This window comes from Gambusia affinis, linkage group LG07 (assembly GCF_019740435.1).
Source record: "Gambusia affinis linkage group LG07, SWU_Gaff_1.0, whole genome shotgun sequence".
Classification (NCBI taxonomy): Eukaryota; Metazoa; Chordata; class Actinopteri; order Cyprinodontiformes; family Poeciliidae; genus Gambusia; species Gambusia affinis.
The window spans coordinates 11,711,331-11,738,911 of record NC_057874.1 but is presented as its reverse complement, the minus strand read 5'-3'; the positions used below and the strand labels follow the sequence as shown (position 1 = coordinate 11,738,911).

General features: G+C 38.8%; 1 protein-coding gene across 2 annotated transcripts; it reads right to left on the bottom strand.

Moving 5' to 3' along the window:
- On the bottom strand, positions 1-27,305 carry LOC122834684 (G-protein coupled receptor 22). 2 transcript variants are annotated; one of them, XM_044123358.1, is made up of 2 exons: positions 27,252-27,305; positions 1-4,598 (listed from the first exon to the last, which is right to left on the bottom strand). In XM_044123358.1, exon 2 carries the CDS (start codon positions 4,471-4,473, stop codon positions 2,785-2,787), a length of 1,689 nt encoding a protein of 562 aa, XP_043979293.1. In that variant the 5' UTR covers positions 4,474-4,598; positions 27,252-27,305; the 3' UTR covers positions 1-2,784. The 2 variants fall into 2 exon arrangements, with proteins under 2 accessions (XP_043979293.1, XP_043979292.1); XM_044123357.1 differs by lacking the exon at positions 27,252-27,305 and adding an exon at positions 22,551-22,965.
- Between the last annotated feature and the right edge of the window lie 276 nt (positions 27,306-27,581).

Sequence of the window (27,581 nt, the reverse complement as noted above, 5' to 3'; positions counted from 1 at the left end):
ACTGATATAGACCTTTTTAATACAGATTTAGTTATTTTCTATACAATAGCACATATTATAAATCTTTTACAATACTAATATTTCTCTATACACATGGTCATAAATGTAAATTACAGTGTACACACATACATTATTAACACAACTACACTTACATATTTCTTCTTTATCGCACTCCTGCTCATTAAGAGGTTTTCCACAATGATTTTCTGTCCGGCAGATGATCGTGATCAAAGGAAAAGGGATTTCTGACTAAAACACAAAACAAACACTTAAGTATTTACATCCCTGAAAAATGTACATGAATACACAAGAGTTATTGTCTTCCTGTTTGGCTCACAAGTAGTGTAAAAAGGGTGAGGTGGAAGGAGAATAAAGCCCAAAGCCATAGGAGCCCTCCAAGTCTTCAGTTCATACAAAGTTTCAAGTGAACTCTATCTACTTGCAGAGAAAAACCACAACCTACTCTAACTAACATTCATATCACAACAGCTGACTGAGGGCTGCTTGCTGTTATTATTATCTTGTTTTGTTTTTTTGTTAAGTGAGTTTGAAAATGATACACAAAGCCCTGAGGAGAAAGAGAGACTATATTGTGTAACGTGTTCAGCTCTTAGTCCAGAGGCTGTTTTTGTTTGTCATCATTTAAAATGCTTCCTCAAAGCTGCCGTCCAGAGCAACTAAGAGATAACATGAGGAGGTGTCCCATGTTAGAGGTCATTGGTTTGGTTCCTCGTGGTTATCCTGTTAATCTGCACTGGCTTCACAGACAGTTTTAATGAAATATTTCACAAAGTATTGCCCTTTAAATCCCTCTTTGAAACTGTAGTGATGCTGTTACAATGGTATTACAGTGAATTCTCATATACATATAGATACAAGAATGCCCCACATATTTATTTATATACGTTTAATATTCAGCAACCTCTTCTTTGTGAAAAGAAGACAAAAAAGTCCCCTTCCTTTTGTCCTTTTCCAACAACATTATAACATATAGAAAAAAGAAAACAAAGCGTTCTCTTTGTTCACACCCAAAGTGGGGGTCATTGCTTTACTTGTGTTTTATTGCACATATTCATTGGCTAACACACAGATATGTCTTCATTTACCCAGTGTTTACAAATGTGCAAACATACTAACATAATCACACAACCCTCCTTCATCATAACCATTAAAACACATTTGAAAAATAAAAATAAAAACATGCCTTTCAACTATTTTTTGTACACATTTTTCTAAAAAGTGCTGCTAATCTACCATTAAACTAGAATCTGATTGTTTTTTTTCTTCATTTTTTTCTTTTGTTTTTGCTTTTTCCTGGTAATTTTATCAGAGTATGTAAACTTTATGTTTCTATGCTTTTAATCATTTACACCCAGACATAACATTATGACCAGGATGGGTACCCTGATAGGTACAGTATATACAGCTTTTGTATCAGAATGAACATTAGCTTCTTGATCAATTTGAATCACACAGCCATGGTGACCCATGACCCTTTTGAATGTTCTCTTCATTTTCTTCTGCAGATTTTATTTCACTGGTGGTCATTATTGACAGTAATAGACAGAAAATTAACAGAGGGAGAAGACATGCAACAAAGGTGTCAAAGTCTGGAGTCAAAATTCTGGTGAAGCAGCAATTAATGCCGCTTTACCAGCCCATTCTAACCCATGGTCCACTTTGGATACATACAGCAATCAATAAGGCTTATAAGGGATACGCTGACCATTCATTTATCAATTGCAATCTAGTCCTCTTTAAATTCACTCAAAACCTCATGCTTTCCAATTTTTTTCTCTATATGCCTAGAAAGTTCACAATACCCTTCCTTTAAGACAGGCCAGGAATTTAAATCTTGGTTGCAAATGGTTCTTGAAATGGACAAAGTCGTTGTCCACAATCTTATCAATTCAAAAAGCAGTAAAAAAAAGGGAAAAAACATAAAACGTTTTGTCTGATTTAATGTAAGACTGAGGAAGAATGGATATTTGTCTTTTCATACAAGTTATGTAAATGTCTTCCAGAATTAGTAGATATCCTAAAGAGGAGATAATCAGAGTAATTGAGTTCATCTGGTCATAATGTTATCCCTGATTGGTGCAGTACTTTATTATACTTCCTGCAATCGATGCAGATACTTTCATTCTGTGTTGATAACATTGTTGTAAACATACAGCTGGACATTCAGCACCATGACAATATACAAATAACTCAATTAAGGCATGAAAATAATGAAAACAAAAATAAAGGTCTTTCAGAAGTATTAATGTCACTGAGAACATGTGTGCAGGTAGATACTTGTGTGCTTTCACAGATAGTGACTATATTATGTGCGTTAAGTGCATGTGTGTGTGATGTGTGTTAAACTGTGCATATGTACATGCACATGCAGGTAAAAGTGCAAGGAGGAGCAATACTGATTTGTATGTTTTTGCAGATATTTAACCCTTACGTTACATAAAGGGATCACACTAGCAATCGGAGTAGTCATGTCAAGGTTTGTTATAATGTTTGCCAATTGGCAGTGGTGAACTTGTAAGGGTTTATGTAAGAAGAGCAAAAAGATGGCTCTCATAAAAGCTTGAGGCTCTCCTCTTTCCACATCTGCCGAACACTGGAGGACAAAGTGTTTGTTCTGATCCTTGTAAATTATATGCTGTTCATTTGTCCTCACGCCCACTCACAAATGTACAAGCAATCCATCCATCAGCTTAGTAAGGTCCATTTAGTTGTTTAAACCCCAACAGCACTCTCAGATATGCAACTGCTCTTTGAAGAGCAGCCTCATTCTCTGACTGCCTCAGTGAGGCATCTATCAGTGCCATCACTAGCCTCCACCCGTGACTTGCGACCTTTTCTCTGGCCTCCTCCCTCGACCCAAGAGTTATGAATCACAGTCCCCCCGCTGGGAGCTGGGTCTACTTGCAGGAGCGATACTACCCTTTTCTTTACACGTGTTTTGAGGGCCCGCCGCAGTTTCTGCCTGGTGAAAGCATAAAGCAGAGGGTGAAAGATGGTCGTCCCATAAGCCATGGCCAAAAAGCACAGACGAAGCTCAACCAGACCGTCACTGGGGCCCATGCAAAGGATCAGAACATTGACTGCAGACAGAGGGGCCCAACAACCCATGAAGGTAGATATGATGATTAGGGACATCTTCAGGACGCGACGCTGACGTTCTCGTCTGTCCCTGTGCCTGCGTACTGCCCTTCTCAAAGCGATGATAGCTGAAACTGAGGCCTGTACACCCATGGATGAGGCAGGCAGAGGTGTGGAGGCATGGGTTCGAGCTGACGCCGAAGGGGGAGTTGGAGAAGCAGGGGTCGCTGGGGTGGTTGCAACAGGGGTGGTTGCAGCAGTGCTCACAGTAGTTATTGTGGCCCCACTATCTGACATCCCCGGAGGCATGGAAGACAATGGTGGAGGTGATGTTGGAGTAGGGGTAGCAGAAGGGATGAGTGGAGGGTGACTGAGGTTTTGATTTTGGTTAGAGGACACCGTTTCTGTTGGCAGGCTTAGTTCCTTCTTCCTCTGCCTCCTGCAGCGTATCCTGCAGGTGGAGTCCTTTGACCGTGTGTTCCTCATCATGTGGGAGCCGATGCGGATGTTGAGGGCCTGGAGAATCCTGGAGTAGGTGAAAAGCATGACTGCCACAGCTATGAAGAAGCAGGGTACTTGGAGTAACAAGTGATAATACATTGCCATACCCGTGTAATACCCCTGCCCTCCAACACATAGCAGTGTCCTGTTTTGCCATACTGGTGGCAGGTGGTGCGAAGGAGAGGAGGGTGCAATGGAGGGTAATAAAGAAGGAGGGATGGAAGAAAACATGGGAGTATGTCCAGTGTTGAGTTCTGAGTCATTGCTCTGTCTTTCAAGCTCCTCATCCTCAGTATCCTCAGCCAGTGAAGAGAAGAAGTCCCCTTCAAGAAAGGGTAGGAAGAAAACAGCCAGAGAGACGGCCCACACTGCTGTCAATAGTAATGCAGCACGTCTAGGTGTCAGGAGACGACTGGCTGGACGCACTGAGATGTCGTATCTGTCCAAACTGATCACCAATACATTGACTGCTGTAGCAACACTTGTAAATGTGACACAAGCTTCATGGAAGCAGCAAAGTGTGGCCAGGCTGCTAAGTCCACTTTCATTTGCCGGTACCAGGATCACAGCAACAGTCAGTGGCAAGCAGAGCACACAGACCAGAATGTCGAGCACATGGAGGTTGACCGTCACAAGGTTGCTGACTGAATCTACCAGGTTGGACTGAGCACAGTAGAGAACCAGTACTGTCAAGTTGCTGCTGAAGCCCAACACGAGTTCCAGTACGAGGACAGTGGTCAACGACACCTGGAAACCGACAGGATAGGGTGTGTTCCAGCCTTCCTCCACACCCACCTCTCCCCCTCCATCCAGCAGGCCTACCCCCTGACCATCGCTGGTCTCCAGGAGGTCACGATAGCCTTCGGTCTCCATTGACACCACAGCGGTCCTTCATACATAGCAACAGCAGCCGCCAAACCTGACCATGGTCTATGTCTCCTTTCACTCTGGCTCAGATGAGACAGGGTTGGAGATAATAACCAGATCTGAGGTCGTAGCTGCAAAACAAAACAGAGAAGATACACAGAAAGGAAGTTAGCAAGGGACAGAAAATGATCCAGCAGTGCTTCATGTTTATTTTAAAGAATAACACGGTTACAAATGTAAGTTAAACATATCATGATTTATAAGTTGACACATGGAGTGTGATTGTGATGCTGGGCCTCTTTTGAAGTCATGCAGCTGAAGTTATTGTGTATGTCTCATGGTCTCTTACAGGGCTCAGCACACATAGAAGTTGTTACAGTGGTAATAATTTACAGAGGTTCTGGAGCAAGATGTATATGCCTTATATGCAGGCCTCAGTGCGTTTCGTTGTGCATTGATGAAAAAGTCCCTACCCTTTCGTATTTCAACAAACCCCAATGCTCACTTTTCTTATAATTCACATACCACACTTTTACAGCAGAAAAAGGGTTATCCTTTCCTGCTGCAAAAGATAACCCTTTCTTTAGAAAGTGAGTGGGTGGATGCTTGACTCATTCTTGCACAGCATAAATTATATGGGTCAGAAACTATACATGCAGGCTAAAGCTTTGTCAAATATTCTGGATTCAAGCAGCTTATCTGTAGTGCTGGCAGGTCAGTGACATGATACATGTTAACTATGGCTGCTTGTTCACACAGCACCGACAACCAAGCCTGTGACAACAGCTATTGCTTCGTAGCTCTGGTAAGCACATCCCCCAGCTTCTGTCAGTATCAGGCACTATAAACAGAGGAGGCAGGGACATTTTTGGACTGTCAGGGAGAAGGTGCATTTTTTATCCACACAGAAGATCCAGCAAAGGACTGCAGCAACTAATAGTTCACACATGGAGACGCAATGAAGACAAATAGATCAATGATCCACAGACAGTACCACATAAACAATGCTATCAGAAACAGACTGCCATGCCCCTCCACAAATCCCTTTTATTCTTTTCGAATGCATCAATTTTATGTCTTCCCACTCTGTTCTCTCTCCAGTTTAATGACTGACACAGGTTGTTACGCTTAGTGTAAGCTTTGTTCAACATTGAAGAGATAACAATAATCTACCCTGTAGATGTGAGACATTAAACCACACAGATCCTTTAAGGTTTTTTTCCAGACCATGAACCTCAATCTCCCCTGGACTGATTGTCATGTGTTTCGACTGCCAATGCTGTTCATGTGAATTAGCATCAGCTGATGTTGAGTGGATTGCCTTTCTCGCGTCTCCTATTTCAATTTTATCGGCTATTCCTGTTATCTAGAAACCTCACCAAACATGAATATTCCCTTTATAACTTAAGTAAGAATGCATGAAGTGAATTAATTCATCCTAAAACCTAAAGGAGAGGGAGCTACTGCAGAGAAGATCTTTGTATTTTAGTTTCAAGAAGCTTTATTGGTTTTGGACTACTAAATGGAGAATAACTTTCATCAACAATGAGAAGAAAGGGACTCAATCAAATGTACCAATGGAGGACCAATTCCTCTTGGCCAATTTTCATTACCTATTTCAAGATTTGCCAAACTCTACATAAAAGTACAGCTGTGACAAGTTTTACATATTATGGGGTTGATACTTTCTTCCTCACTGCATCAATGAGGTTCTTTAAAGCAAAATGAAATCCTTCCAAACTTGAAAAACTATTTCAGATGACACTGCACAAACAGCAGCAGTTTGACTCTTTCTTTCAAATACTCGTAGGGGTTTAGTATTATATTCTTCCTTTAACATAAACCTCACTTTGATTGGAGGATTTACTCCTCCCTGTCTCCACAAAAGCTGAAGACTTTGATTTAAAAAATATATATATATATATATATATATATATATATATATATATATATATATATATATATGATCAAAAACTTCACCCTGAAGTTTCAAGGTATTAAGGAAGGTTTATGAGTAGACAATCTAATAAAAGTTAACAAAAAACATGAGCAGTAAGGGAGTTTATAGCAGAATGATTGAAACATTGTTCCTATTTGAAATATGTATTACTCTCTCAAACAAAGCTCCATTAGGGTTTAGGGTAAATATCAAAGTAATTCCTCCCCATCTGGATGTTTTTTTTGGGAGATGTTCCTAACCTGGTTGTATGTTTTTGCGAGGCAAATGGACAGGGATGAATTACGGTAGCAGAAAAACCCAGGTGCCTTGTAAAGGTTGCTTTAGTGTCTGAATCAAAAAGCAATAATTCTTACCTCCTGTCTTTGCTATTGCCTTTGACTGTCACCGTTTTTCACACCTTCTTGTTTGCCATTTTTTGTTTGGGCATATTTTTTTTTTCTGTCTCCCATTCATCAAATGGGAAGGACCCGAAGGGAGAGCAGTAGTCTATCTTAATTCACTAATGGGTTTTATGGGGTTTGCAGTGGTGCTGGAACATTGATTTAAAGCATCATCGATCTGCCACTTTAACAAGCCTGAAGAAAAGAAGCATGTAAACATCCCTTTCATATCCTCTGCTAGTCACATTGTCTCATTTTGACTATTGAAAAAAGTTTTTTTCTTTATGTTATTTCATTATCCATATTCCTCCATCAGTATAAAAAAAAAAGACCAAATTATCGAGTGAGAGGATGCAATTAATTTAATATCACATTGACAATAAAATTTAAAACATTAAACGTGTTAATTTTACTACATTTCTTTAATCTACAATCTACCTCACAGGTGTCAAACTCCAGTCCTCAAGGGCTGCTGTCCTGCTGTTTTTAGATGTGCCACAGGTACAAAACACTGGAATAAAAAAGCTTAATTACCTCTTTATTGTGTAGATCAGTTCTCCAGAGTCTTGCTAATCACCTAATTATTCTATTCAGGTGTGGTGCAGCAGAGGCACATCTAAAAGTTGCAGGACAGCGGCCCTTGAGGACTGGAGTTTGACAGCCCTGATCTACATAAACAACTTCAGCAGATAAAAAAGAAAAACGTTGGTTTATTTCAATTCAATAATTTAATTTAGACAAGAAAACTTCACATTTACTTCCCACTCTGATTAGCCATTAGCAATTTTGCCACTTACATGAGTCATGGGGCGTGGTTCTGCAAGTCTTAATAAAGATCAATCGGATACATGCACTGGATAATTTTGATTATCCTTTTTTTAGAACAAGCCACTAAATGCATCTAAACACTTGTCAAAGAAAAAATAAATGCAGTCTTAGTCAAAATGCTAATTCTAGCATGTTAGCAAACAAAATAAGGAGTAGGAACAAGCTAATATGCTATAAAAGCATATAAGTGGTTAGGTATCCCTTGTGATGGATACAATTCATTTATTATAAAAGATTAAATGATATTTAAAGGAAACAAGGATTTGGAAATATTCTAATTTCTTGGTGTTTCAAGCTAAAACTAAGTGGATGTAGTAAGCACATGATGATTTGTAATTTAAAATCTGTCACAAGAATTCTTTTGGGAAATATAATGAAACATAAAAGTTTTAAATAGCTAGAGTTATTAACATATGTTTCAACAGTTTAATGTTTTCCAATTTGAATTAGCTTAAAAGTATACTCGTATCAGTAGCAAGAGTATCCAAGTGATCTGAACGCTTCGAAACATTCACACTATTATTATTATTCCCAGACAAATGTTTACAAGACAATGATTTTGCAGGATGGAGACAGAAAAGCTCTCAACAACACTGTTTTATCCTTTCACAAGGACAGGGAAAGTCTGAGAACTAGTGCCGCTATAAGGACTACTTAGTACTCTGATAAACTGATAAGAGCTACAAAGAAACTCGAACAATGATGTACAAAATGTCTGGTAGCTTTCAGCAAGAGTAAATGTCACATGCCCTTCATAAGCGCAGCTGTGACTCTGACCGGCAGGCAATAAAAGTCACAATATTCTATAGAGAAGGAGAAACCATAGAGCAATAAAATCAAAGTGTTCAGACAGAGCGATGAATTTTAGTAGGTTTTGTGCCTTTCAGACAAATCTATAAGTAACAATGTTAATTTAACATATCATTCTAATATGTTGCAATCTGCAATCCTATTGCGAAGGAAACAAAGACGTAGTAATTACTCTGCAGCCTTCATGAATCTTTCTCTTTTTCCTTTTTTTTTTTTTAACCAAGTTTGCCTTGTTATTGTTGTAATCAGCCTCTGTCTTCAGGGAGGTTTGTTCCCAAGAAGGCACGCTTCAGAGTGAGTTGTGACAACAGAAAATTGCTGGAAACAAGGTGAAACTCTTGTGCTGTAAATTACAATCAGGCCTGTGATTTTCACATTAGAGAGAAAGAAAAAGGTCAGGAGAGACTTCAGGCAAGAACAGAACAAGTTTTACTTTTGGAACTATGATCCAAACATACTGTGTTTTAGGAGGTAGGTTTCCATCATGCAGGTAAAGGTTAAAATATTGTATAATAAGTTGGAAGAGTCTATCCTGGGTTACATGGGCTGGAATCGACCAGCCCATCCCCAATAGGAAACAAAATGTTTCCAGAAGACTTGGATCTTCTCTGATTTGAATGTGACTAAGGTTTTGTGTGAATAGACGTAGGTATTACCTCAGTTAACAACTTCATTTAACACCCCGAGTCAAAAGCATAAATGAACTGACTGGTTTGCTCAATGCATCTGCCAAAGATTTTATTTTGACTTGGCAGATGTTTTTCTTTTCACCCCCCATCACATTGTGTCTGATTTAGAGTGGATTCTGTGATTTGGTCTAAAACAACAAGCTGGCAGAGCCCAGCACCCTGCTGCCAAGGTTATTATAGGTGTCCAGCAGGAGATGACAAGTTTTCAAGCTTCTTTTCACAATATAACGGGGGCAAACACTAAAGCAGATTGTGTGTTCAAGTGTGAAAAGTTCAGCCTGCTTCTTTTTGTTTTCTTTTCTCTGGCAGGATGGTGTTCGTCTTGCACACCCCTACACACAAGCTATGCTTGTGTTTAATTTGCACTCCTGAGTCAGACAATACATTTCCTGCTCGAGGCTTGATTACGTCCTCTGAGCCAAAAGACAAACAGAAAACCCACTTTTGTTCAGGTAGCTCCTAACACAACGCTGTGCGAGGAGCTTTTTGACATACTTCTACTGCTCGGTAGAATAACAAACATTATGAAGCAAGAGTAAATGAGAGGATTAGGTCCTCCAGCGAATATAATGCAAAAGATAACAACACGGCAGCACAGCTTTATATAAACACAATGATTAAAAAAAAAGGACATAAAAGATACTAAAAATGTGCATTGGAAAAATACAATTTCAAAATAAAATTAGCATCTTCGATCAAACTCTCTTTTTGTGTACGTCATTTATTTCCTTAATCACACCTTGGTCAGCAGAGGTAAACTTGCCCTGACACGAAGCAACGGTTTATGATCAGCACCTTTCTGATAAACAACAAAAAGAGACTTTCTCTTCTTTAATGAGGCAGCGAGACCTTATGAAATCTTTTGTTGTAAGCCCTGTCCGTTGAGCTGCTACCACCTATCGATGTTTCCACCTGCTGCTTTTCAAAGTACTTCACTTTTCAAGACAGCACGCTCAGACTTTCATCTTGGTCTCTGACAGTCTAGACAGGACTGTGATTTCAGTGTGTAAGGTTTGCAACGAGGTGCTAATTACTCAATTGTGACCTGAGAGGTATAAAGATACGTGTTCTCAGAAATCCTTCTTCCTTTTCAAGTAAAGCCCTTTCAAAGTTTTCAGTATCTTGCAAAACTTTAAAGTACCCACACCCTAATTTTTGCACATTTTGTGTTATGACCACAATTTAAGTATCTTTGTGAGCCAATACTTTGCAGAAACCAACTTTTGCTGCAAGTATATTTTTAAATGTTTTAAAAACACTTTAAAAACACCACTCCAAAGTCAGCCCCAAAGTGAATTTGGGTGAATAGAAGTATTCACCCAAGTATTCACTTCACTTTGGAGCTTGGAGTTTGGGCAGTGTGTGTTTGATGGGAGGGAGAGGACAGGGAGAAGGTGATGTGCTGTGTTGTTTTTTTAGATATTTTTTTGCTTGTGGGACAAAGAGTTCATCTGCCGTCTCACCTTGCCAGACCACCTGATTCTTCATCATTTTGAACATTGTTCTCAGAGCTGTCCAAAAGTTTGTCCAAAGTTTTGCCAATCTACAACTTTATTTCTAGCCTTTCTGGTGTGTTTCTTGGTCATTAAGATGCAATTTTCTACAATGTTCCCTAGAAAACTAGATTAAAATACAACAGAGCCAGCCCAAGCCAAACCAAATTTGGTTTTGGGGGCCTCTATTTCTACTAACAATGTGGACTGGCTGCCATCAGCAGTCTGGTCATTAGATCATTCACACACCTGCTATAAATTTATTGCATCTCTGGCAGAGCTGTTTACATTATATACTTTATAATATGATACATTTATCGACCAGTTGATTTCTGGGCGCCAATATCCTTCATTTTGGGAGATCGTGATTGGCCGATACTTGCATGTGAACCTCATCTTATCCACTAGTCTTATCTTCATCAGCAAAGGTTTAAAAATCAGCCTCTGTCCTCTTCTGCTCTGCAGTGAGAGGTTTGACTGACAGACTGACCCATCAGGTCAGGCTGTGACTTAAGAAGTGTTGGGGATCATAATAGAGTAAGTTGAATACAAATGCACGCGAGACTTTTCATTCTTCTTGAGACTTATTAATATTTTTAAAAAATGCACCACTTATTGGTTTTCCACATTCAAAATCTGTCCAATAAACCAAAATTTGTGATTGTAATGGTAAAAGACAAAATAATTATAACAATAAAGGGGTAGGAATAATTTTACAAGTCATTACATACAAAGTCATCTAGTTCCTAATGGTAAATCTCTGATCTTTGGTTAAACTGATGGATGGGAATTGTCAGGAGTGTTTAGGTGAGGACAACAAGAGTATTCCCAGACCCCAGGGATGAACAGGGAGAGCCTGGATTTGGATCAACAACAGAAGTTAATCATTTCAAAGCTGGGTCACATCCCAGATCTGGTAGTATTTTCAGGCACACCATCAATCTATACTGAGCCATTCAACTAATCACCCTAACAGAAACAGACAAACTTTAACAACCACATAAATATGTAGAATTAGGTAAACTGATTCAGTGTTTGTATAGCTGATTTCGTCCTTTTCCTCACAGGACATTGACTGTAAAGACAGAAGTATATCAGCTGTTTTATGGCTTCTTCAGCCTAATGTCTGTGGAGAATTGTCTCCCTTCTCTTGTAAAGCTGTGATACGTCAGAACAAAAAGATGAGAAGGCTTTGCTCTTTGATGCTACGGTACTGTCACCCAGAGATGACATTTGGGAAAGAAAGGGACGCAGAGGAGAGAAGGAGGCGAGCCAAATCAGAAGAAGACTGAATTGAGGGAAGAAGAAAAAGACAGGGAGAATGCAAAGAGGTTGATGGTTTACACAGAGCGCTGACTCATGGCTGTTTTAGGTATTCCTAAAGTCCGCAGTGAAACAATTGATCAAAGCCTTAATTTTTTCCAACCTCATTTATCTCGCAGCACTAACGGCGAGCGTCCCCCAGCTAGGCAGCAGTATCCCTGGCAGACGTCCAACAAACCAGCCTGGAAATGCGAGCAGCAGACCGAGCTCAGTAAGAGCAACAACATCTCCATCTAATGTTTTTCAGATCAAGACCTGCTGTTGATTCTCAGCACTGCAGGTGCTCAAAATGTGACAAGCAGACAAGCTTAGACGGTTCATCACATGTTCCAGCTTAACACCTTCGCTGCTACTATTCATAAGGCCAAACAGCTGTTAATACTGCAAAGTTTTCACATGTGCTATAAGAAATCCTGCTGATCCCGCCAGTGACATAGATTTCACAATGATACAGGTAGCTGCCATTCACCCACACAACCACCCACCTCCCGTCCCTCTGCACTCGCTCCCTGCCTGCCTGCCTCCCTGCCTGCATGCTCCCTGCAGATCCCAACATAAGATGGATTGCTTTTTGAGGTGAGCGACATGTTTTGTGCTCAGGAAATGGCCAAATCCCCATCCACACTTATCCCCGAGACAAGTTAGGAAGAGCTGGGATTGGAGGTTGGAGTGGGCATAGATAAAACAAGATGAAGGTGCAATGAGGGAATGATGGATGGAAGGAAGGCTTAGGGGTGTGCAGATGGATGCTGAGTCGTGTGCTCAGTGGAGAGGAATGTTTGTTCCCTGCTCACTGCCACAATCCATCTCTCTTTAGAACAGTCCCACTTGCACCCCTTTGCCTTCCCTTTTCACCATTTATTTAGAAACCAGCATATGGCTTTGAGGTTTGAGACTTTGCAATATGTTCAGGTCACTTCCCACAGGGATCTTTTATAGACCTGAACCAATCAGAACTTTGTGGCTGATTATGATCTCTGGGTTTTAAAAATCTTTGTGCTGCCTGTAGCAATTTAAGCTGACTCAGTTGTGTCCTCAAGTAGTTATGAGTAGATTGAAGAAGAGAAGTAAATTATGTTTTGTAGTTTCTTCCTGAGCGCTCATTAATTAAGAAGAGGAGCTATGCTGCCATGTAAGGAAACATGTTGCAAAGACAAAATAAAGCAAAAATGATAACAGGATTACTGTCTTTAGTTTCTTTGATCAGTGCTTAGAAAAGTTAGTAAGGTTAAAGTCTCAAAAACATCATTATTTATGTGTATTCCCTTTAAGACTGAGAGTTGCTCCTTAGACAGTGAGGTTTTAACAAAGACTGTCAACTTCATAAATCCGACAAGCACCATAACTAAAACCTGTTATATGTTAAACCTTCCTGTTATCTAACAAAATTCTCACTTTCACTATGCAGAAGTCTGATCATATTGTCAACATAAGTTTTTTGTAAATGCAGCATCCATGTTTTCTTCCTATGAAGCACCTTGTTGATACTAGAAATTAAAAAAAAAATTTGAGTCATGTCACTTTCTTGTCCTTTGTACAGCCGTGTTTCCTCTCTGAGAACGTCCGAATTGAATTAAATCAAAAACCCTCTGGGTTGTTCATTGCAATAAAAGCATAGAGTAAGCAATTTGTTTTATAGTTATAAGTTATTTAAATATCATTGCAGCAAAAGTAAGCAGTTATATAATGTGGCAACTGATCTCTGATTAGTTGTAAAGATACCAAAGTCTGTCACTTCACATACCTCCACTAAAGTAAACATTATAACTTCATCACATTTTTAAGTGCTCTTTTATTTAATATTCTTATTTTATTTCATAAAGATTTTTTTTCATAAACTAATATGTCAACTGAATTCATAACAGTATCTAACTCAGTCCAAAAACATAAAAATTCCTACACAGTAAAGTATCTTCAGCTGCATAAAAGACCAAACAGAAAGTTAAACCAAAAAACATAAAAAGCAAATGTCAAACTAAATCAAACACCTCAAAAATTGCTTTGGTTTTAATACAAATCAGATTTTTTGTTAATGTTTGCCATGGTTATGAGTGTGCTGACTGTCTTCTTCACTCAGTAACAACCTCCACACCGAAGAGCATTATAGTCAGGAACCAGGTGGCACTCACTATGGTGCTTTCACTGATCAAAAAAAATTGGATATCTGAGTTTGTGAGCAGCAAGTCAGACTGAAAACCACCCAATTCCACTCAGCTGCTCATTTCTCAAAATAGCTCTAATTTTTCATAAAATGTGTACCTTCAATGCATTAGTTGTTTTCTTACAAATGCTACTCATAGGTTCATACTGAGTTGCCTTATTGTGTTTTTGTTTTTCTGAGGCAGATGCAAAACCAGAACATCAGTAAAGAAGCAATGGACAGGTTAATTATTACAGCCTGCATGTCTATGCCTGGAAATAGAAACATTGCTCCCTATGGGCAGCTTTGCACCAGCGTTAGGCATCTTTACCACCTGACAGTGTGTTCAGTGGATTTAATTTAGCTCTGCCATTTTTATAGACACCCCTCTTCACCGTCCATCCAGCAGTGACGTCCTGGCTACATCATTTTGCTATTAAACGCACGTCCCATCAATATGCACTCAACAAGGCTGTCATGCAATCACCGCTCTTTAAAACAAAAATTCCTGGAGCGAAAGCTTGTGAAATGAAGATAAATTATGTCTAAAATGGCATACTATTGTAGAAAATAGCAACGATTAGTGTAGATGCAAGACAAAAAGAAGCAGAATAAACTGGAGAGATAAATCAGCATCCATTGTGTTTGTTTTTAACCACTAAATAACATTATTATTTTCATGCACATTTAGGAAATTGTTCTAGATTAGAGATGTCTGCCACCATCTATCCATGTCAAACTCCTTACAAGCTGTGGCCTTAATAAACTCTGAATTAAATCAAATAGCACTTTCTATTAGGACTTAAATTAATTGTCTGGATGCAATCATCAGAGCGAAAAGGCCTGTGTGCTGCTTCCCACCTGTGTTGATTTGCTTTGTGCTGGAATGTTGTGAATAAATAGTCGCCTCACATAGAGAGGGCTGCCACCATTTTAATGGTTCTCTTGTGACACAGCAACGAACCAGCAGCTGGATGGTAACACCTGGCAGTAGCTTTGACCTGAGCACTGAATCGCTGAAAATCTCCCACAGACAGAGGATGGGAGCAGATAACGGGAAAACTTTACTTTTCTCTCCTGGACAATAAAGTCCTGATCAACCTGTGACAGCAGCTGGACTGAGAACTGAGAACAGGGATTCCTTAAAATTTGCAATAAATTTTTTCATTATTTATTTATTTATTTTTTTTTAATGAATCCCCGATGAAAGTTTTAAAGATAAGAGAAAACACATACATTTCTCAACTTTTTTGCTGCTTTTCTGGGTTTCTTACAACTGGGAATGCGAAGCTGCTCAGTCGGTTTAGTTTGCTTTACTAATAAAAATGACAGCTATCATGGTTTGTTCCATTGTGTCTTTTTATGCTGCAACTGGCAACAAAGATAACGTAACAAATGTTGCATGGAATCTTCCTCTTAGAAAGGAAGATTTAAAAAATGAGATAAGGGAGCTAAGACCACTGCCCATCAACCTCCACAACACAACAAAAAAAAAACTTTAAATCAATTCATCTTTTATTGCAACTGCATTATCTCACTATAGAAAATATAAAGCAATCCAATAGCTCTTTCCATTGGTTGTTATTTGCACTCTGCTGGCAGTTCTTTATACTACAAGCTCATTTTGGCAAAATACTACACTTAGTCTCTCCTCTGACAACATTTCATTACGTTGGAGCATACAGAGGAATCTTTGACGATTACTTTTCAAACAATCTTTCTACATTATCCAAAGTCCTGGATCCTCTTCAGCTCATCCTCCAGCTTTCCAATAGATTTAGGTCTGAGGACTGAGACGGCTAAGGACGAATGCTGAGTTTGTGTCCGGTGATTGATTAATTGATTGACTGATCAATTTGGCAAAATGTTTTGGATTAATAAAATTTTGACTATGCCAATGAGAACTTAATTTTATTTACAGGACAGTGCAGCAGGGTTTTATTTTCAATAGCCCATGATGTCCTGGTTTGCTAAAGAGAAGCGGATCCTCCACCATACTTAGCAGTAGGCAAATATTAACCCTCCCTTGGCCACCAAACTCTCCTGGGGCACTGCAGAAAAGCTCAGGGTTGTTCTCAATGCAGAAAAGCACACAAATTTAAATTCCCAGTAGAATTCAGCAGAATCCACTCCACATGTTTGTTTGAGATGCAAGGGCAGGAAAAAGCCCACGCACTTCTTAAAAATACTTGGGGACTCCAGAACTAACCGTGAGCTGCATAGAAGAAGAAAGTAGAAAGTTTTGACCATTAGTGTTTAAATTCAATGGCCCTTCAAGCCCCTGCAGGTCTGAGGGCCTTTGTAGCCCCTTAGTTTGCTTATGCCTCTGGCAAAATTCAGGAGAGAGCAAAAGTGAAGTTCTTTCTGACAACTTAGATAGCAAAAGTGGAAAGTGGTTGTCTTAAATTGGTTTATATAAAGATGAAGCTGTGTAATTGTGTTTCTGTGGAGCCCATGTTGTAAACAAAGTCTCTTTCTAAACGTATTGATTTTCAACAGAGCCCTCTCAGCAGATTACTGCTTTTCTCGGCTCATTAGAGTGGTAGATTAGTGAAGTTGTGTCAAATCATCCGTAGGAATATGTGTAGCACTGTTTCATGTTTGTGCACGAGCAAACAGAAGGCCCCCAATGGGATCATCACTCCACGGCACAGAGAAAACTCCAAACATTAACTCTGACTCGACTAGTAACTGTTGAACAGATAGAAAAAAAAAATCAATGGTAATCAGGACAGTTTTGGGCTCATGCAGAGCTAACCTTCAGCTTAAAATTAATTAGGCACTGTTTTCATTCAGTCTGCAGAGAAAAGGAGAATCTGTATGCACCAGATTTCTGGAGCACACTCACACCCGACATCTATGAATGACTCAGTTTTAGCAGATAAAGAGGTATGGAAAAAGATGTTTTATGGCCAGTCAAAAAGAGCAATGGAGAAAATTGAGCTGATGAAAAGAAAAAAAGATGAGAGAATGCAGAAGTAGCCAGTATCAGGTTGAAATGATTAAGCTATTTGATTCTGGAGGGCAATTAGATCTCAATTAATGCCATTTATCTCCCGTAGACAGGACATCATTGGCCAGGAGAGGAGAGCTTCACTGCAGGGCTATCAACTATAATATTATAACATAATGGCAGGCAAGGGGTTTAACCTTAACTTTGAGGGGGTGAACAACACGTGTGAGACATGATTGTGCACAAATAGCACCAAGGGAGTCATTTTTTATTCTCCATGAAGGGACTTTTAAATGAAACACTGCAGGAGGCATAACATAAATTAGGTTCACATTTGTATTCATCTTATGGCTGTCAGTTTGCCACTTTTGCAGCAGGTGAGTGAAGAGCATCACAATGTGCATGTTCAAATATTAAAATCATATCTAGAACACGGCCAGGAAAGTGGATGAAGGTTTTCTCCTTCCTCTCTTATCGCTTTCCTCTCATGACTATTCCAGTTTTCTGCTCTTCTAAAGATGCATTGTATCCTTCCTTTACCTGCTCTTCCTGTGCAGTACTCTCACCATCATCCTTATTCTTTTATATCCCATCTAGAGGAAAGTTCTGCTTTGAGATTTTTGCTTTCCTGTGCTGACGCAAATTTGAAAGCAACTTTAGTATTTACTGTGCTGGGTTTGAAAATAAAGTTAAGGGTTAAGTAATTTCACACAGTGAACAATGTAAAGAGGAATGGGCTTCTTCTGTCATCAGTAATCAATACATCTGCAGACAAGTCAATTACCGTGGCTTATTGAGTTTTATCTTTTCTATTCTATCGTAAGGTGGATTGCTATCCTTTATTATCACATTTTAAGAAAAGAGGAGCATGCATTAAAGTTTAAATCTTAACAAAAAAAACCTAGGGTGCATGCAAAAAGATTAAAAGCACCTAAATGTTTTAAAGTTTGGTCAATTTACAAACTACACTACTTTTTTTTATTTCAAAAATAAAAAAAACCTCAAAATGTATTGTTCCAAATTATTATGTACAGCAGATTTTCTAAACATTTTATGGATTATAAAGAACTGCAAATGATCATTCTTTGAATGTGCAGCATTAAGTGGTCACATGTACTAAAATCAAAAGCTATTTCAATCAAAAACATCTTAACAGACGGAGTTAATTTGAGGCAAATTAAAGTGCTTTACACCAAAAAAACATAACCAATTATAAAACAAGGAATAAAGGCTATATTTAGTCCAACGTATAATGACAAAATCATCAAGTAAATACACATAACATTTCTCAATCAATGTTTCAGTCATTACTCTGGAACGAGTTACCTTAGCAAACACAAAATGGCCAAAAAGAACCATCCAGCAGTCCCACTGGGAGGACACTGCTGCAGAAATCCCAAAGCATTTGGTCAACAAAAATCAGAAAGTATGAGACAGCATCTATGCTACAATAATGCAATAATTATTGAATAGTGAATAAAAACAAGAAAAAAAGAAAACTTCTAAAAGTTTATGTTGCTACATATTTTGTGAAAATTGTCAAAGAAGGCCACAGACCTGAAGCTAATGCAGTTTGGTGCATGGAAAAATCTTTGAATCTCTGACCTAATAAATCTGACCTTTCACAGAACAATCGAATGCATTCTCAGATTAGACCACACACTGATTGAGTCCAGTTCAACCAGCCATTGGTTGAACTGGAATTTATTTGCGGCCACCAAAAAAGGTGCCTAAATATATCACACATTTCAAATTTTTACTATTAAAAACAATCAATAATTTTCTTTCCAATTCATAATTACTCTCCAGTCCTGTTGCATCACAAAAAACATTAAAGTTTGCTGTAATACTGTGATAAAAATGTGATGCATTTAAGTGGTTTTAATACTTTCTCTTTTTCTAAATGTCTTCAGCATCTTTATATCAATATTCAAAGTGCATGCAGGATTATTTGGAGAACCTTGCATGTTTTTCACACTGGAATCCTAAAAATTTCCCTGACAACTGTCTTGACACTGTCATCTGAGAAAGTAAATAAGAGCTCTCAATCAGCACGTCACATCAGAGGTACAGTACTCCTGTTTCTCATCGCGCCAAAACCAAATGTGACAGCTTCCCTCAACTGTGCTGCCGCTTTTGGTAAGAGAGTGACACGCGTGTGATGGAATGTTTCCCCCACCAGCAGCATCAAAGCTTGTCTATAAATACATATTTAGATGCAAACCTACAATGACCCATATGCAAAGCAAACACACAAGCTAACCCTCTAATGAGAGTGAGAATGGGAAAAACATTGGGACAAATCTCAGTGTGGATTAACACCTTCAGATGCTCTTAATCACAATATCAGAGTTTTTAATGTTTGTACTTGGTACATACTTTTAGATGCACCAAAAAGTTAGATAGTTGCTGGAATTGGTTGATTTAAAAAAAAAAAAAAAAAAAAAAAGTAAATTACAAGAAATAAATGATGTAAATAACATGATGATAATAATATGTAACTGTAATAAAAATGTACTTCTCAGTGGCATTGTACGATTCTTAGATTGAGTGGTTCTGCTTACAGCTGGGTGGTATAAAGCAGATCATTTTCCCAATCAACTGACACACCATACAAATGCCATCAGGTCATAATAACCGCCATAATAACCTCCAGAATAAAGGAGACTAAGAGCTATTTTAATTGGCATCACATTGTTCAGACATTAAGTGAGAATAAACACAAACGTTCTCTGTCACAGGACAGGCTGGAATGGAAAATGTTGGCAATCTTAGTGAGATACAGTGATTTCACTACTCATACAAATTTTGCTAAACATAAAAAAAAGGAAAGACATGAATTCAAATATTCTTGTCTTTGTTTTGACATATTAGTGAAATCCTACTTAGTTGCAGAGCTGTGCAGCGCTGCCTGCTCTCTTTCTCACACATACATTGGGACGTTTCCTCCGGTACGTCTATAAATAATTAATGATCAGACATGGCATAATTTTTTTTAAAACTGCTAGTATGTACTCCACAATCTGGCAAAAAATATAATGCAAAGAGTCAATTTTCACAGTTACAGTTTGGTTTGAAGTTCTTTATGGGCTGCACAGTGGAGCAGTTAATGGCACTGTTGTCTTGGAGCTAAACTTCAGCCGGATATCAGTGTATCCATGGGTTCTCTCTGGGTACTCCAGCTTCCTCTTACAGTCCAAAACATACTGGTCACATGTACCACAGCACAAGTGACAACAATGGCTGCTGGAGAAAGCCCTCCAGCAAGAATGAGCAGGTATGAACAATAGACGCATGAAAGACTTGTTACTAAAAAGGATGTTTCTCAAGATCTAGACTAAATCATTGGATTTTAAAAGACAGAGGTATGAAAACTAAAGCAATTTATTTACTTTATATGACCTAGCTTTGCAGGTGCAATGTTCCTCTGCAGTGGGATGCGCTTCACAAAACACTGCAGAACAAACTTGTTCTTATTGTACAGCTTACACTACAAGATCTGTATTAAACCAGTCTGCAGCCGATAAGAAGAATGCAGTGGAGACCAAGTGCAAAACAAACAAAATAATAACAATATAGAGCTGCAGAGAGCAAGAAACACAACATAAATGAAAAAGATTTCCACACGGCTGTTTGTATCAAAATAATTTTTAAGGATTAAGATACGACTCGAGTTTGAAGGAAGTCCTGATAAGAATGGGATGTTTACCTTCAGTTAAACCAGACCGAAAACCACAAAAGGAACCAAGCCACTTATATTATTTATGTTTAAATGTTTTAGCTTTCTGTAAGTAACCCTTCTTGTTTTATAGTTAATCTGTCAGGCTATTAAATAATACATTTCTGAAATTAACTCTGTGGCAGAACATCTATCTTCATATTATTTATGTGTTAATTAGTCCTGGGATGCAATGTTTATTTATTTAATATTTGTTTATAACAATACCACTCTGATTTATTTATTAGAGACATTTTGTCTCGGTGCAAAATTATGTTCAGTAAATGGATTTATTCTTCTGACGTACTTATTTGGTCTGGTGACTTCATTACAAGCAGGGGCCAATTTTATTAACGTCCCAAATTGCAACGCAAAGACTGATCATTATTATACTGCACAGTAGTGTGACCCTCACAGCTGGAGTGTTAATGTAAATGTCAAATTAAAGATTTCATGACATTTATTATACATCTAGTACATTTGTGAAACATTCCAATGAGATTTGCACAAGGCCCTCATACAGAGGAAGCTACATACTCTGCCTTTGCCTCAGTTTAGCTATGTACACCATTAAAAGGAAATTTCTAATACATTCAGAAGTGACACTGAACAGTGGTAGCCATTAACATGGACAATCTGGCACACAACCCAGGGTGTCAACCTATTAGGGGGTTACATGAGAGCATGGGAAAAAGTGATCAATCATTTGGGGCTAAAAAAAAAAAAAAGGTAGTTTTTGCATTGCTTTTTGTGATGCCCAGTCAATGGGTTGTCATGATGTGGAAGTTGGATTCTGATTTGAGGTTCCAAATTCAATAGCAATTAACATTCACTGGTATTTTTAAGAAATCTGGACTCCATTTGATCATCTGAAACAAGTATTATAATTCAACAAAAATTAACATTATAAGCTTTTCAGAATGAACATCATCTTATATTGAGATCGCCATAAAAATCTAGCTTTAATTAATGAGCTGTATTTGTTGAAAATACATATATATGAGTTTTTACAAAACAAACAAACAAAAAGTTCCTTTTTGTTACACCCACTATATTCTGTGTGCAAAAATGGGGCAGCATTTCTGCACGAACAGCCTCTGGCGCTGACTTTACTGTTACAGGTAAATTACTACAGTGAAGTCTTGATCTCATATGCTATATTAGCTCAACTACAGCCACAGAGGTGCAGGACCGAGCACTTTTATGAACCCAAAACATTAAACATGAAAACAGGCTGACTGAGACGCTGCATTTAAGACGATCAGAGGTACAATCTCCATGGTAATCTTTGCGTCGTGAATGCATGAAACTAAAAGATAGGCTACTGGAAATGGACCTTTTGTGCCTTTACTTGTTGTGCATATTTCCAAAAGACATTTTTTGTAAATGTTCTTATTTTCTCAAAGAGTTTTTGGCAAACCAGTTAATTGTTTCGTCTGAAAATGAAAACGAGGTGATTAAGGGCCTCGTTGAAAGTCTGTTGATAATGTTGTTGCTTCCCCTCGTTCGCAGTCCCAACAGTTGCATAGGTCTTTCAGCAACTGTTTGTGCCAAATTACAGAGCATTGTGCTTATAGTGACCATTTTATGAGATTGAATCTTTCACATAGTTTCTCAATTCAAATGTGCAAAATGCACATTTGCATTTTGCACCTATTTGCAAGACTTTATGTAAAAATAAAATAAAATAAAATATTGTAGCCTTAAGCGGATTAATATAGCTTATAGCAGAGAGAGAGAAAAAAATAGTCTCATGAAAAGAAGTGGCAAAGACAAGCGTTAAACTTACCAGTTTGGTTCGTGGGAATTCCCTTTTACATCGTACTGCAGGTGTCTGTGCGCTGCGCCTTCTCCAGCACTGGACCCTCGATCCACTCCAGCGCTCTCCAGGACAGCCGGCTGTCAGCCAAAAACGTGACCAGAATATTTCGCCTCCGTTTTGTCATAAATATTACAGCGGGAGGGGGGAAACCCTCCGCGCCTGCAGATGCAGGGCGCTACAGCCGCTACAGTGTGCTATCCGCTCACTAATCCACTAATTTCCCCTGTTTTTGAAGCGTTTCTTTAACACGGCACCCCAACACCTGTCCCTCTCGCAAAGCGCGGACTTACACAGCATCCCACACACGGACCGGCCGCAGGCATGATCGTGCGCTAGCGGCACGCTGGAGCGCAGTCGCTCCATCCCAGCGACCAATACGGCGGGTTCCGCACGGGGAGGGGAGGGCAGGCAGATATGGAGAGAAGGGGGTTTGTTGGGAGGGGAGGAGGAGATAGGGAGGTAGGAGGAGGTGTGGGTGGGGGGGTTGGTGGCGTGCATGGGTAGCGTTTCACAAGGACGACCTGAAATTCCTCAAGGATGAACGCGCGTTTTGTAATTCAGTGAGATTTCCCAACTGCGCCTCCTTCCATCTTTGCCCTAAAACGCATTATGCACACTTGCTTGATCTCCCTCAGATGAAGACATGACTGGATATAGGGGCTTGATTTTGTGATCGGCGCCCCTCCACTTTTGGGGAGACTTTAAGATCCATTTCACATTTGCTGCAACACGTAGGGATTTCCTGAGAAGCTGTTAGCTGAACAGATTCACAGGTCCCGAGCCATGCTTACGAAGCTAAAGAGCATTTTTCATTCTGCTGAGCACTCTGTCAGACGCTGTGTCAAGGTCACTGGCTGTTGAATTTGTGACCTTGTAGCACAATAAATAAAACCTCCCTGCCAGTGCTGCTCACGTTGATTTTCCTCTTTGGAGACACTTAAATGTCCATCAGAATCTGTGAGAAAATGTGAGGGAAAAGGATAAAGATAGAAAGCTCTCTGATGAGAGCAGGAGCCTCAAACTTCCTTATCAATAGTCAAAATAAAAAAAATAAAAAATAATAATCAGATAAAAACAAGTAATTAGGCTGTGTTTAAAAGTCTTGTTTTCACAAAGTCTGAAAGAAAACTGCAGCTGTTTTCTAATGTGCAAATGTTCCATAAAACTTTTGATTTCGTCTGACGCTTGAGTTTGACTTTGTCATGTTAGTAAACCATAACGTATAACCTTGAACAACAAGGCTCCAGAAGCAAACTGAGTGAATGCAGATACACTTGTGCATGCATGAATTATTGCAATTCTGAATTATTTATTTTTGTCTTGACTTGGAGAAATGTGGTCATTTTGTTGCTGACAATTTAAAACAAGGACGTCCTTGGGTGGTTTGTGGTCCTGGGAAAGATTTTGTTCAGCCCCCACAAACAGAATTTATGAAAATAGCAAAAGAGTAAAGATATGAAATGGTGAAGAGGAAAGTTTCCAAATGTTCTGAATGAAGATGTAGAAGAAATATCTGTCAGTTGTCAGGGAAAAAGTATGGGAGAGACTGGAGAATCTAAGAGGCCACTGGTGAGTTAGTTATTATAATCACAATACTAATGTGGATAATCACACACACATGAAATATAGTTTTTTGTTCTTTTGCAGTGGCACACTAAATTGGCATTTTTATGTTTTTATGTTGCATAAAGTGACATTTATTCTGTACATCTCAACTAAAAAACAACAACTCCACTGCAGAAAAATAATTAAAAACTCCAATAACTTAGTTGTAAAAGTGGATGCATGCCTAAAAAAAAAAAAAAAAAAAAAAAAATTGGCAAACTTTTCTTCCTGTTTTCAGCATTTTTGATGTTGACATGTCTTGACTTACCCTGCTGTCCCACTGTTCCTCGCAAAGGTTCCCATATTGTGAGAAGAGTTATCCAAAACCTCATTTTGGTGCCTTCAAAGTTTTTTTTAATCAAAATTACTCCTGTACTCTGGTTAGAAAACTGTATAACTTTAATTTTCTTTCCATTGAGAAATGACTTTCTTGACTTAAATGTGAATCTTTGTAGTATCTGCGATGCTGAAATCCCTCTTCTTTTGGGTTAAAATTGAACTGTTCATGGAACTGCTCATGTTTTCATTCAACATGACGAAAAGCCTAGTTTCTTGTGGAAAAAGAAAAATAAAAAAAAAGAAAACCCAGATCAATACACTGCTACCACCACATTTTGTTGCAGATATGGTGTTCCTCTGGTTATTTCTGTGTACATAGATGTTTCTTTACCAGAGAAATCTCTTGGACTTGCTGCTCAAAGTTCAAGTTTGGTTCCTTTCAGACCAGAAGGTTTTAGTCAAACCCAGGTGATTTATTTGAAAGAAAAGGATTCTGCTTTACAGCCTCTGTATAGACGTATAGAGAAAATGGAGTCTCTTCCCACGTGTATGCAAGAAGTACTTGGCAGAAATTCCTGTAGATCTTGCATTGTGGCTGACTGTGTCTTGGCAGCTGCAATCACCATTTTCTGTTCTGATTCTCCCTTCTTGGAAAAACATCCAGATTTAGTAGTTCTGTTCCATATTTCATCAAGTCATTGATGTCTGTTTATCTCTATCTTTGCCATGGCTAATACATTATCACTTTAAAGATTTAAATTATGGCATCAGTCAAGGATGCAACTTTGTGAATAAATCCTCAAAAACAGCTGAACTTTGTTTCTGACTGAACAGATTCTGTACAATTTAATTTAAGTCTTTTGCCGTTTAAATTCTGAAACGAAATCAAAAGGTGCTTCCACAAAGTTTTAGTCTGAGGATGTTCACACGCACACTACTTTTAAGCGGCTCATTCTTTACAAGTCTTTTCCCCCCGTGACCCTCCTCACAGCCCACCTCCTCATTGAAAATGTGATCCCCGTTTTTCCACTTCATCAAAAATTTTACAAGACATTGAGGGCACCCTGCAGAGCCCCACAGCTGCATCTTTTCTTTTTTTTTTTTTTTTACTCCAGCAATCATTACAGCATCCCATTGCCCTTGCTGCAGATCCAAATCTCTTGTGAAAACAGTCACATACAAATGCAAAGCTTGCCTGTGATTAGGAGCATCTGCCAAACACCCACGTGCCATATGCCTACGCCTCTTAGCCAAGAAGGTGAAAACGCAGAAACACATACAAACATGCACACACAACACTTAAAAGAAAATGAAAATACATAAATATCATAATATCATGTGTGGCTGTTTCTTAGCCTGGTACGGACAAACCCTTGCATTTGAGCTGCACAACTGAACACTGCAGCGCATGCTAAAGAGATCCTTCAGTGAGGATTTAGATTGCTTCTCATTTTAAGGAAAATATCTTTTGGCATACATTTACTGTATTTGCCGATTTTTATTCCATCCACTTTCTCCGACTTCTGATAAAAGCCTCCAGGTGATCCATTTTACAGATTTGAAATATTTACTGCAATTCACTCAAAGGAGAACAGATGGGGCATCAACCTGCAGCATGTAACTGTGGGTGAAGGTGGCGCAGCAATAGCTGAACTGCAGGGTTTTCTGTCAAGAACCTCAAAACCTAACACGTGACTTTGTCAACAGAGAGTGACATCTCTGTTCCCCCTCTGTGCAAGATATCATATCGTGGGGTTGTTAAATGTCACAACAGAAAGATGGGACTAAAAAGAATACCTTTTCCCTTTTGATTTCAAAAGCTGATATCAAACTATGACATTTATACCTGTGATGTGTTTCCGTTAAAAAAGTTTTCTACCAAAAAGACACTATAGCTGCCCTGAAAACATCTCAGCCTGTCAAAGTTTCTCTGCTTATTCTCAGGATCGACCCAAAAAAAAACTCTTTAACCAAACTGTAAGCTGCCTTGTTAATTTATGTGGCGAGTCTTCAAGAGGTCATAATTCACTGTTTCTGCAAATGTCACCACTGATCGAGAACAATTTTTCTTCCTGAAGGTGTCATCAAAAGCATCAAATTCTTCTACTCTGGATATGATCTTTTATTTACAAGCTGGCTAATGTAAGCCATCTACACTATAATCACGAGCAATGTGAATGTGGAACATTTGAGTTATTTGTCATTCCCACGGACGGATGTGTATATTTTAGATGCTGAAATGTGGATTTCAGTGTGACAGTGATCTGAGAGACGTTAGCACCGTTGTGCTGCAGCAAGAATGTTTTATCTTTCTGTGCAGAGTTTGCATTTTCTCACTCTGTATGCTGGGCTTTTCTCCTGGTACTCAGGTTGTTTCCCTCAGTCCAAAAACATGCATCTATTTTCTTCACTCTTTCATCTTGCTGGGGGTCTGCAGCATATATTCCAAAAATCACTTGGCAACAGGTGAAGTTATACCCTGAACATGTCATCAGTACATCACTGGTCAACAAAACAAAAAAATAAAAAATAAAAAAAAAATAGATATACACACACAAGATCACATCCAAAGACAATTTAGAGGAACCAATTAACTTAACAGTTATGTTTATGGGCTGTCCGTTCACAGGGAAAACATGCGGACTCCATCAGAAACAACAGCGTTAACGCCTGCGCAGCTCATCCAAAAACATGTGCAAGTTAATTAGGTTAGATATGGATGTGTGCGTGCATGTTTGCATCTGTCTCTGTGTCGTCCTGTCCATGCTGTGTACTGCCTCTCACCCATGTACTTTTGAAGATATAAGGCACCGGCCTCCTTTCAGCATGCAAGGACCTGGAATAGAAAATGTATGGGCAATCATCTGAATGAAAAAGAGAGCTGTGAAGGTTTCTGAGGAACAGTGGGAAAAATGTGTGGCGTGGACAGAAGGCTTGGGCCCTACTTTGTATTCACACGTCTGCTGCTCCAGTCTGTTCGGGTGGAAAAAAAAAAAAAAAAGAGCTGCGCTAAAAGTTCAAACTCAATTTCCCGGTTCATCTTCTTTCCAACCCTCACCCGTTATGGTCATGGTCATAAGTTAAGAATTAAGAACTAAAGAATGAGATGATACA